We start from the raw sequence: 13063 nt of genomic DNA, 5'->3' as shown, positions 1-13063 counted from the left end.
CAATGTATTTCTTACATTTCTCTCTCTCTCTCTGTCCTCAGTTCTTTCTTCAAGAGTGAAGAGGATGATGCACCTATCAAACGGTGTCCCAAATGTAAAGTTTACATTGAGAGAGATGAAGGCTGTGCCCAGATGATGTGTAAGAACTGCAAGCATGCCTTCTGCTGGTACTGCCTGGAGTCTCTGGATGTAAGTGCTCATTTGAATAACTTGTCTTTCTCCTGTAACTACATGAAAAATTGTGCTTGTTTTTTTACGTAGTCACATTTATTGGAATTGTCTTATCTATTCCTTTTTCACCAAACATTAACCAGAGTTAAATGTTTGTTTTATCAGATGACAGATATAAGTTTTGTGTTGCATACTTTAGATGTTGACTTTTGCGATGAGATCGCAGTTAAGTTTACCCTCTGATAACCCATCCAAGCAGGTAACATTTCTGCAACAACACTGCACAGTGGGCCAGTGCATCACTATTCTGCTGTGGTGTCTTATCTTATTTAGTGCCAGTGTGGCTGTAGGTTTTCATTCCAGCAATGCAGGAGCCCACATGATCAGTTGTTTGTAGATTCAAACATCTGATTTAACAAGTAGAATCAGGTGTGCTCCAGCTTGTTTGGAATGAAAACCTGCAGCCTCACCAGCATGTTGTGGATAAGATTGAATACCCCTGCTGTAAGTTTTTGGCACTGATGAGCATTTTGCTTTGCATACTAGAACAGTCCATGAGCAGATTTTTCAGAGCTGTCTTGGTCTTCCAGAACTTGTCTTGACTTCAGCAATCTTCCTTAACTTGCATTTTGTAATGACATTTTGGACACTGAAAATTACAAGCAGGAAGTGTTTAGATAGCTTTTATAGTCTTCTCTTGCTTTGTACAAGTCAATTATCTTAAATTTCAGAACCTCAGTTTGTCACTTATATGAAAGCTGTTGAGTTTAAGCATAACACCTTGAGAGGTCAAAAGGATCACATCATTTATTAGCCTTTAAGAATGATATGTAAATGCTCTGTTCTGATTGGCTGCTCTAAATTGTGTCTTGTTTAAAAAGCTGTCCAGGCTGACATACTCCTGATAACTTCTGCATGAATGTGCAGAGCCAAACTGCTTTAAGCTGAATAGGCACATATATTTGGTTGTATAGTGTAGTGGTTAACACCGCTGCCTTCTACCCTGTAGACTGGGGTTCAATCCCCCACCTGGGCAAACTCCCTACACTATACCAATAAGAGTCCTTGGGCAAGACTCCCAACACCGCCTTGGCCTACCTGTGTAAAATGATCAAATTGTAAGTCGCTCTGGATGAGAGCGTCAGCCAAATGCCGTAAATGTAAAAAATGTAAATATGTCAACATGCTGGCTTTCATGCCATCCTAAAAACAGTGAATTCAGAATGGGCTGTTTTTGCAGCTTAGTTTCTATATATGGACCGTATAGACTGTGGAGTGGGTGGTATGTTTTGGAACTTAAACAATGTTTGCATATTATATCAAACTTTCATTAAATTAAAAAAGTGATGCATTCAGTTTTCTATGATATGGGCCCCTTAAAACATGATCCAGATAAAATATCCTAAGCAGTGGTTGTAATAGCTGGCCTTTCTTTCTTTTAAAACGTGTCATTTGCAAAAGGGACTAAACACATGGTTTCATTTCAGAACCAGGAGGTATTAAGTAATTTAATGCACAAAAAGGCCAGCAACCAGTTCTGCACACTCCCCATATTCAACCCAAATCTTGTCCTTGAAGTTAGGTTGTGGAGATGTACTCTGGCAGAGCACCAGGGATGCTGTGTGAGAGTGGTGCTTCACATGTGTCATGGCATTCTTGTTGATTTTAAGAAACTAGAATAATTCTAAATGATCTGAGTATATACAGAATTTTGGATCCTTTCACATGTAGTCTTTCTGGTGTTCTTCAGTAACTAAATACAGCCCAGTAGTTATGCTATGCTTAGATCTCTTGATGTCCTCTTTTACACTGTTCTGATGGCTGCAGCACTGCTATAGAGGCCACCGCATGGCCATGTGCCTGTCAGTAAGGCACTCTGCTGCAGCTGCATCCTTTTGAACAACTGTCCCTCACAACCCTCTTCCCAATATAACGAGCACCCTCTCCTTTCATTCTATGTTTGACAGGACGACTTCCTTCTTATCCATTATGACAAAGGACCTTGCCGCAACAAGCTGGGCCACTCCAGAGCCTCTGTGATCTGGCACAGAACGCAGGTGAGCACCCCTCCCTCCACTGGCCCCACACAATATTTCCTTGCTCCTTTTCTTTGTTGAGTGTAGCAGTCTGACTGCAGACAAGCACGTGTACTCACATGTAACTAAGGTGAAAACCTTTCATTCATTTCAGACTGTAAGCCACAGGTTTGTAGTCAGCCATAACCACAGGGCATGCAGGAGCTGTTGTTCTGTCTTGCTTGTTGCTAAAGATGTTCATTTTGTTCATATACTCTTCCCCAATCTGACACATGGCAAGTGCAACTTGTTGTTACAGATGTCATAATTTGTACTTGGATGCCTGTGTTCTTGTTCTGTTGAGCTCAAAGAACTTATCCTTTATAGAAGTGAAGAAGGCTTGAGTAGAAAACTCAAGTGCTGTCTTGTCTGCACCTGGCAAAAAAAATGCTTCATGATAGCTTAGATACAAATAGATTATACATTACTTGATTATTCTAAAACAAAATAGATTATACGGATCTATTTATATGTGACAGAAGGATAGCAGCAAGAGTGAAAGGGAAGGTTTACAAGTAGTGTGTCCTGCTATGATGTATGGTTTGGAGACTGTGGCTCTGTCTAAAAGACAGGAGGCTGAGCTGGAGGTGGCGGAGGTGAAGATGCTGAGATTTTCGTTGGAAGTGACAAGGATGGACAAGATTAGAAATGAGCAGATCAGAGGGACAGTGAAGGTGGAGCAGTTTGGAGATAAAGCCAGAGAGGCCAGGTTGAGATGGTTTGGACATGTGTTGAGGAGGAATAGTGGATATATTGGGCAAAGAATGTTGGAGATGGAGTTGCCGGGTAGAAGGAGAGGAGGTAGACCTCAGAGAAGGTTTATGGATGTAGTGAAGGTGGACATGGAGATGGTTGGTGTGAAAGTAGAGGAGGCAGTGGATAGGGCAAGATGGAGGCAGATGATCCGCTGTGGCGACCCCTAAAGGGAGCAGCCGAAAGAAGAAGAAGAAGACGGATCTATTTATATACATCAGTATACTATAATAGTCCATTTTGACATTTTTATCATTAAAATATTTGGCATGTATTTCCCAGTGAACCACATTACATCTGTCATCTAATTTATTATCCATTATAGCTAGCCTTTTGTCCAAATTCACCTCGGTTAACCTCAGGATGACTCAGGAGTTGGACATTTTGATACCGCCTCATTGCACTGGCTCAAATTCACTGTGTAGCTACAGGTTGCTACAGACTGCGAACACCCCAGTAACAGGACGGAATGTCCCGCATTCAATAGAGGCACTGCTAAGTGGTACAAAGAAGCTTGAACTTCATACAAGTTTGAATACTGCCAAAAACCCTCCTCTCCTTCTCCAGTTTGAGTCTGATCCTAAAGGGAGGGGTTGTAGTCAGTTTGCTTAGAGCCATCTGTTGCTCAGTGGGGAGGGCTGAGTCAGTCCGGCAGTGCCGGAGTATGGCTCTACCACCATGCATCCTTTTTACAGCAGTGCCACCATGCCTCCTCATGAATTAATAAAGCAGGGCCACATTGGGAGAAGCCATGCAGTGCTACGAGAGGTCCCAGCTCAGAGGGGGTTATAGTGATGCTTTTTTCATCCGTTACACTACGCCATGTATGCTTTGATCCAAGATAGGAGTTTTGGGTCATCTGGAATATAGGGAAAGTAGTGTGCATGCTGTATCAGTAATTTCCAAATGTTTTCTGATATCAGATCATAATTAAAGGAACATCATAATAAACCTCACTTGGCTTGAGGCACCCATCAAATGACATTGGCTACACTGCATTTAACCAAGTTTCTCAGTTTAGTTTAGGGTTATTGATCATGGTATGCTGTAATGCTCATTATCTTTCAATACCCCTGAAACAGTACTAAAGTATACAGTACTTTATGAAAGTCAGAGGCTACCCATTCATTTATTCAACTTCCAGTCAAAACAGCCAGTTTTCAGTTCTCAATGTCAGGAAAAAAGGTAGGAAATATATATTTAGCAAAAAATAGCACAAGCCTTCAACACTCACGTTATCAAATCTATCGGTACTTATTTTTTTCACACTTCTGCTAACCCTCCTACCTCTTTAACTCTCAACATCTTTCCAATCTTACAGTTAATGAGCTGCAGCTGTGTTCTCCTAAAAAGAAAGATGTCCCCAAAGGAGTTACATTGTTTACCTTCAAAGAGACAGTAACATTCACACAAGCAACTATCCAAACACGCCTTAGCTGCCTTGCACATTTCTCTCTGTGTATCTAAAATGGCTAAATGAGATTTCTGAGAATAGATACAAGATAATCACTTGCATAAGGAAGGGGATATTTAAAAACTGGACCTCAAAAAATATTACGTTATATAGAGAATGTGATTCCTAACAACTACAACCCCAATTCCAATTAAGTTTGGTCCGTTGTGTAAAACATAAATAAAAACAGAATACGATGATTTTCAAATCCTTTTCAAACTATATTCAATTGACTAAACTACAAAGACAAGATATTTAATGTTCTAATGGATAACCGTTATTGTTTTTTGCAAATATTCACTCATTTTGAATTTGTTGCCTGCAACATGTTCCAAAGAAGTTGGGACAGGAGCAACAACAGACTGGGACAGTTGAGGAATGCTCAAAAAGTACCTGTTTGGAACATTCCACAGGTGAACAGGTTCATTGGAAACAGGTGAGTGTCATGATTGGGTATAAAGGGAGCATCCCTGAAAGGCTCAGTCGTTCACAAGCAAGGATGGGGCGAGGTTCATCACTACGTGAGCAAAGTAAGCGGCAAGGCAGAAAACCAACATCGAATGCCCGTGACCTTCAATCCCTCAGGCGGCACTGCATTAAAAACCAACATCATTCTGTAACAGATATTACCACATGGGCTCAGGAACACTTCAGAAAACCACGGTCAGTGAACACAGTTTGTCGCTCCATCTACAAGTGCAAGTTAAAACTCTGCCATGCAAAGCGAAAACCAAATATCAACAACACCCAGAAACGCCACCGGCTTCTCTGAGCTCATCTGAGATGGACTGACGCAAAGTGGAAAAGTGTCCTGTGGTCTGACTCTGTGAGTCCACATTTCAAATTGTTTTTGGAAATCATGGATGTTGTGTCCTCCGGGCCAAAGAGGAAAAGGACTGTCCGGATTGTTATCAGCACAAAGTTCAAAAGCCAGCATCTCTGATGGTATGGGGGTGTGTTAGTGCCCATGGCATGGGTAACTTGCACATCTGTGAAGGCACCATTAATGCTGAAAGGTACATACAGATTTTGGAGCAACATCTGCTGCCATCCAAGCAACGTCTTTTTCAGAGACATCCCTGCTTATTTCAGCAAGACAATCCCAAGCCACATTCTGCACGTGTTACAACAGCGTGGCTTCATAGGAAAAGAGTGCGGGTACTAGACTGACCTGCCTGCAGTCCAGACCTGTCTCCCATTGAAAATGTGTGGCTCTTTATGAAGCGCAAAATACGACAACGGAGACCCCGGACTGTTGAGCAACTGAAGTTGTACATCGAGCAAGAATGGGAAAGAATTCCACCTACAAAGCTTCAACAATTAGTGTCCTCAGTTCCCAAACGCTTATTGAGTTGTTAAAAGGAAAGGTGATGTAACACAGTGGTAAACATGCTCCTGTCCCAACTTCTTTGGAACGTGTTGCAGGCCTCAAATTCAAAATGAGTGAATATTTGCAAAAAACAAAGTTTATCAGTTTGAACATTAAATATCTTGTCTTTCTAGTGTATTCAATTAAATATACATTGAAAAGGATTTGCAAATCATCGTATTCTGTTTTTATTTATGTTTTACACAACGTCCCAACTTCATTAGAATTGGGGTTGTACTTTTGGTACTACGTCTGTCTGTCACCAAAAGCTGTACCACTTTTGAGAAACCAGAATCATCCCATCATCTGAAATACTACTGATGTAGTATTTTCCAAACTCTCCTGTTCTTTTCAGCAGCATTATATCTTGCTGCCATTAGCCTCTTCTGAACAAAATTTATCTCCTTCACATCTTGGCAGTTTGATGCAGCCATCTACATTGAGGGGGTACTACATCTGCATTGAAAAAATTAAGTAACTGGTACCAAAGGCAAGTAGAGTCAAGTCGAGCTGTAGTGAAAAGGCAACTAAAGATGTCCTTTTCAGACGAAGAAGCTGTTGATGTTCCCAGAACAATGGACTGCGCTACCCTAGAGCCCACATCTCAACGTCATTGAATGTGTTTGGGATTACTTGAACTTTGTTCTTCAAACTACCTGACAACTTATCAATTAAAAAAAGAAATATGTCATGTGTTTGTTTATTTGCATTACTGAATTACAAATTTAAAAAATAAGGTTGGTCTCTGGCTTTTGTCCAGTAAAGTAGATGATAAATTGCCCAGCACTAAAGGAGAGAGATGGAGACGAGGAAGGAGTTTGTATTTACAAGGAGGGACACGGAGTCTAAGGTTGTATCTGTTCCCATGCTGTGTTTATGAACCCTAGTCTCATAATGGTGGCAGGGTTCCATGTGAAAGAAGAGACCGATTGTGCTGTGGCCTGGTTTTCGAGCCAGATCATACTGTGGTCATTACAGAGTGACTCAAGCCAGGCACAAGCTGGTGTCCCAGGGTCACCAAATCAAATGGGAACATTTAGCGTCCTTTGCAGTGACTTTTATAACAGCATATTGTCACATTCTTTCTAAGCGGTTCTCTAAACATAGTTAAGTTTGAACATTTGATGCCCCCATGTGCTCAAACATTATATAACACTCCTACCAGTCTGACTTTGGCAAATTAAAATATTCAGTTCAGTCTTGCATGCATGTTTATTTGACTGCACTTTGTGATGACTGAGGTCATTTCCTGTAAGACAAACGATAAAGTCAAACCAGCTTTTTGTGTCAGGGAGAGTGGCCGTACTGAGACTTGGGGCCAACATTTTGTGCGTAAATTTTAAAGATGAATAAAGCAGTAGAACACTTTTCTCATTCAGGATGCTCACAATATCCATTATGCAATTTTCCATCGAAATGTCAGTGTCAAATGTTGCATCCAGTTCAAGGAAAAAAAAAATAGAGAGTCTAAGCATACAGTTAAAATGTCCTAATTCAGTTTTTTTGCCCCAAATCTTTGTTGTTGTGTGTGAGGTTTTTTTTGTTCTTTTGTTTTTTTTGTTCCGCAATCAGAAGAGACCAGTTGCTACTCGTGTGGGGGGGGTGGGGATGTATTTTGTACATGTTTCTGGTAACATGCGATTTGCTGTATGGGGCAGAAATTACACTTGAAGAGTAACAGCCACTTTCACATTTAAACGTGTCCGTGTTTAGGTCAAGGATGTCAAACTGGATTACTTCTGGGTCACAACTCTGCAGAAATTGTCACTTTCCCTCATCTAAACTTTGAATTCCATCATGATGACCTTATTAATAAGCTGAGTTCAAACGGGTTGAACACTACACTTTGCCAGGCTGTGGCCTGAAAGGAACCCATTTTGAGATTGACACACTTTTTTGAATTGACAAAACCTGGCTGGCTCAAGTTCTCATAATCTTGTTAAACACTGGTTAATCTCTTTGTTAATGTCTGAAAACATGCTTTACTTCTGCAGGCTGTGGAAATGCCCATTTACATCACGTCTACAACACTATGCTTAAAACAAGAACCGAAGGATCATAACTAGATTGGGTTTAATATAGCCAGTCTATTTTTAGCATGTTATTAGCGCATACATTGACCGGTCACTTTATTAAGTATACCTCCTTTTATCTACATTCTTTGTCCATTTTATCAGCTCCTCTTATCATGTGGGGGTGCTTTGAAGTTCTGCAATTAAAAACTGTAGTCCATTTGTTTCTCTGCATACTTCTTAGCACCCATTTACCTTGTTCAATGGTCAGGACCCTCAAAGGGCAGGTATTATTTGCACAGCCCTGCAGTGACACTAACATAGTTGTAGCACTGGTACGAGTGGATCACACACAGCAGTGTTTCTGGAGTTTTTAAACAATTCACTGTCACTTCTGGACTGAGAATGGTCCACTAATCAAAAATATCCTGCCAGCAGTGTCCTGTGACCAACATACAGTGACCACTGATGAAGGATTAGCAACAGATGAGCTATAGTCTCTGACTTTACATCTGTTAGGTGGATTATCAAGGTGACAAATAGAGTGGACAGTAGGTGGAAACAGTATTTAAAAACTCCTGTGACACTGCTGTGTCTGATGCATTCATATCAGAGCAACATACACTAACATGCCACCACCACACCAGTGTCACTTCAGTGCTCAGAATAACCCCCACCCAAATAATACGTTCTGTTTAGTGGTTCTCACTGTTGAATAATAGGGTAGAAGTGCGCTAACAAGTTACGCACAGAAACAGATTGACTACTGTCTGTAATTGTAGAACTACAAAGTACACGCATATAGGAAGTGGGCCTCAAAAAATGGATAAAGAGTGCAGAAATAAAGTAGGTGTGCTTCGTGAAGTGGCTTGTGTATTATGAGGCTTTGGAATGATATTTTGTATTAAGTATCATGTTTGGTCAGAAGACCTCCCTCCTCATCTTCTAACTTGTGTGTCTATGTGTCTCTTTCAGGTTGTGGGTATCTTTGCTGGTTTTGGCCTGCTCTTGCTGGTAGCCTCTCCATTCTTGCTGCTGGCTACACCTTTTGTCCTGTGCTGCAAGTGTAAGTGCAGCAAAGGAGATGATGACCCCTTACCCACCTAACCGCCTGCGCGGGAGAGACACCACGGGGGCTACTCTGGCCATCTCTGTTCATTATTTTTTTTCCTCCCCCTTTTTTTCCTTGTCCTCGAGTCACCCTCCAGGTTGGAGCTGATGGGGCCTGCACATTTGAAGCTGCATCACAACCATTCTCATGCCATGGACTGGCTTGGTTCTGGGAGTGGGTTATGGTCAGGCTTGTTTAAAAAGGCTGAGTGAAACTTTACACATGCTTGATGTCACATACAAAGCCAGAGAGATGAGTGGTGGACCACACCCTCAGCAGTGCGGGAGTGAATAAACTCTTGGGAACCCTAACGGTTGTCTAGCAGGATGCTTGTCTTGATCAGTGGGAAGTGGTTCATAGCATAGCAGTGATGCTTCTGGAGGGCTCTTCAATTAAATACTGCAATTCATGTAGCTCTGTGTGCATAGTAGCACTTGGGTCACTCAACACTTTCCCTGGTTCTCACTCTGTCTTGCACACACAAGGGGCTCTTTTGTCACTTTAAGGTCTGCAGTGTAAGCAGGGACTTTGTTTAAATGTACAGTGTGTTTGTTTGTTTGTTTTTTATTGCGACAGCTGAACTTGTCTTGCTTTAAAATGTGTGTTACTACTACTTTATTTGTACAAGGATACAAAGCTCCCAGACTAATATTGTGTTTCAGGCAGGCTGTGTTGGCCATTAAGTTTATCTATTCCATCCATACGAGTTCCAGTGTGGACTTTTATCTGTTTCCCAATTTACACCTAGCTATTGGTTCATCTTGAGATTCACACACGTTTTAGATCTGAATTGCTAGCAACAAGTTTCACATTTAAATCACCATTGATGCTTGCATTCACTGTCTCATTGAATTAGTTCATTTATTTTTTATTTTGACTTTATAGAAGCTTTACTGCATTAATAGAATTTAAGAATCTCAACAAAAAGCCCCAAATGAAATGAGACCCAAAAATATTTTAAACCAAAACAATGTTGTTCACCCCCACGTTGCCCGTTTTTTAGGAAAACCCCACAAAAGCGCAGTCCAACAAACAACAAATGTTTACTGTTTTTTACAGTTATCTCCAAGTGTCTCAATTAAGCATAATGTAAGCATATCTGGAGGCAATGCCTACATATATCACAACAATGTACTGTACAATAATCCTGTATATTCTATGTCAGATAGTTGGAAACTTGCATGTCTGTTTCACTCATGTCAGCTTTTATGACTCGAAACAGGAGATTGCCCTCAAAAAAAAAAAAAAAAAATGCAGTCGCTGTAATTCTGGCAGGGATTTTAAAACTCTGGCTGATTTCAAGACTGTTTGGCTTGTGCTCATTTAAGTCTAGCACTTTATCTATGCAAGTTTATACAACTTGGAAGATGGCAGAAAATGTGGTATGTGCTGTTCTCTTGTGCATTCAGAAGTGTTGTAGGCAAGACCATGTCCCCAAAGTGGCACAAAGAATATCTGCAGCTAATACTATATCCAAAACTGTCAAGTTGGCTTTAACTTTCTACCCAGTGAACATCAAAACAACCCGACTGTAACATTTGAAAAGAAAACCACTCATTAAATTATCAGAGCTTTTTTTTTTTTTTAGCTCATTATCTTATTCAGGCTTGCCTACAACACTTAAATGGTGCATATGTTATTTTGTGCCATCATATCGTTTAAAACAAAAAAAAAACATAAGACTGAAAAACCATGGTGAATTTGTCACATCATAAGAAACAAAGGTTGTGTTGATGTAGCTGGATAATATGTAGCTCGCTGGAGTCCTTTACAACCTTTCCTGTTGTCATACGTACAGCAGATGTGCCATATTGGGGGGTTGATATGACTGCGTGAGCATCTGTCTCTTCTGTATGATGATTTTCTTTCGTATGTCCCTTTGGAACTCAACACAGTCTTTCTTTGTTCATTATGTTAAGACCTTTTTGATGTTGTGGACAGGTTAACGTCATTCTTCAGTAGCTATCTGCATTAAGACAGTTTTTGCCTTAAGTTTTCAGTACCTCACTTGTAGCTCTGTTTCTTTTCTTTCTCCTTCATTTAATCTCAGGTCCTAACGGATTACACAGTTTGTCACTCTTTTGATGTTTTTTTTGTATGTAGATGCAAATTTGAAGTTCATCTATGGATGACAATCGTGCCAAGCAGGTTTCTAAGATGCTGACAGTCGATCGTTTTTTGACACAGTGAAGAAACACTTACTTATGTAGGTTTGTAGTACTTTGGCCCCTTGATGTTGTATGAACAGTTTTTTAAAGGGTTTGTCTTGTGTACAGTACATGTATGTGGTTCTTGGTTTTATTATGCATTCATGTATTGTGTTTTGTTTTTGTTTTTTCTCCTTTTACTGAAACACTTCAGGGAATCATCTAATTTGCAAGTCATTTGGTTTATTTTGGTCAATGCATAATCTGAGGAAAATAGACTACTGACCACATCTACATGGTCAGTTGTTCGTCTTTCTTTCATTTGCAAGATGACAAGAGTACCTGAGAAACTTCAACACTATTGTATCCAGCAAAAAGACAGTCATTTTCTCCTTTGTACAAGAATTATATCTCTTGCACAGAAAATACAGGGGGGTTAGGTCATTTTTATTTGTTCGGCTAGCTGACATCTGTCTAAGACGGAGTTCAACTGTATAGTTTTACACTTAAGATTAATCTTTTTAATGCATGCCTATAGATTTTTTTCCTTGTATACTGCAGTAGTTTATTTGTGAGGGCGATGTCTTTGTGTCACTTCCCAGCTTTGGCTATTCCAAATACCATTTCTGACCTATATACTTGCTTTAAAATGACCGAATGTATGTCCATTGCCATGAAACTTTGAGGACTTTGGCAGTGTTGTACCCTTTGCTCCTGAAACTGGTTTTGCCTTTTTCTTCTTTAGATGGCCTTTAATGTGTAATTTGTTTGGTTTTTATACTTCATAGATTAAAAAAAATAAATATTTAATTGTATTTTCTGTATATTGGAAGAAGCAAATCACACTTGTACAGTTGTAATCTAATAAATTTGCATGTGTGTAAAGTCCTGCATAAATACAAATGCATATCTGCCCCCAAAACTGCTCTGTAGTCTGTGTGCCACTAACGCAGTGGCATTATAATGTACAACCTATATAGTCATATTCAGATATTTCAAGGCATTTTGTTTTCTGAGGCCCTGAAATAAGTGACTATGGCCCACTACTTCCTTAAGTGTTTTTTTGGTATTATTATTATTTTTTTTGTCTTTATTTCATTTGCCGTCTTTGTGCTTTAGATTACTGTATTTTCCAAATTCAGCATGCTAATTCAAAATGCTGAATTTGGAAAATACGGTGTCTAAAGCACTTGACTCACTGGCATGCATGTGTTTTCATTCACTAATATATTGTCTTCAGAATAACATGGTTGCATAGCACATTTCCTAAACATCCCAAAAGCATTCAAATTGTACCTTTTAGTAAGATCTTAGGTGTGAAGTTGAGCTGAGGGCGAGGACGGATATTTGTGTGACTGCAGCCCTAAAAGGACATGGATTTGCATATTCTATTTACGCTGTTTTGCCCTGATTACAAGTTAATAATCATGTCAAGATCAATCACTGTATGCTTAAACGGTCGAGAGGCCCCACGTTTAATTGCTGGTCCGCTATAGCAATACTGGGCCTCCAGCAGTACACAAAGCATTCCAGCATTGCTCTGGAATTGAAAAGAAGCTGAGATGGAAAGGTATAATGATAGCTATAATGATGGACTGATAAACAAAAAAGATAAATGCAGCTTCTAGTATGTGATCTACACTCATGCTGAGAAGATGGAATTAAAACTCAGTATGGTGTCACAGTTTCATTGTGTTTTTTTTTTTTTTTTCTGAGACTGCCTAAAGTGGTTCCCTTGCAAAAATACACTATATTTCCAAAAGTCTTCGCTCGTCTGCCTTCACACGCATATGAAATTGAGCTAGGTCCCATTCTTAATCCATAGGGTTTAATATGATGTCGGCCCACCCTTTGCAGCTATAACAGCGTCAACTCTTCTGGGAAGGCTTTCCACAAGGTTTAGGAGTGTGTTTATGGGATTTTTTTGACTATTCTTCCAGAAGCACATTTCTGAGGTCAGACACTGATGTTG

The 13063-nt window shown here is 40.0% G+C and overlaps 1 protein-coding gene across 3 annotated transcripts in view; it reads left to right on the top strand.

Annotated features, from left to right (window-relative positions):
* rnf144aa (ring finger protein 144aa) overlaps positions 1-12013 on the top strand; it is a 45966-nt gene extending 33953 nt beyond the window's left edge. For all 3 annotated transcript variants that reach the window (XM_017694447.2, XM_017694449.1, XM_017694448.2), the window contains 3 exons: positions 42-189; positions 2139-2228; positions 8809-12013. In XM_017694447.2, coding sequence (XP_017549936.1) covers positions 42-189; positions 2139-2228; positions 8809-8940 — 370 coding nt within the window. In that variant the 3' untranslated portion in view covers positions 8941-12013. The remainder of the gene's footprint in view (positions 1-41; positions 190-2138; positions 2229-8808) is intronic.
* The last annotated feature ends 1050 nt before the right edge of the window (positions 12014-13063 follow it).

Source organism: Pygocentrus nattereri, chromosome 10 (genome assembly GCF_015220715.1).
Source record: "Pygocentrus nattereri isolate fPygNat1 chromosome 10, fPygNat1.pri, whole genome shotgun sequence".
Lineage (NCBI taxonomy): Eukaryota > Metazoa > Chordata > Actinopteri > Characiformes > Serrasalmidae > Pygocentrus > Pygocentrus nattereri.
This window is presented reverse-complemented; position numbering and strand designations above follow the sequence as displayed.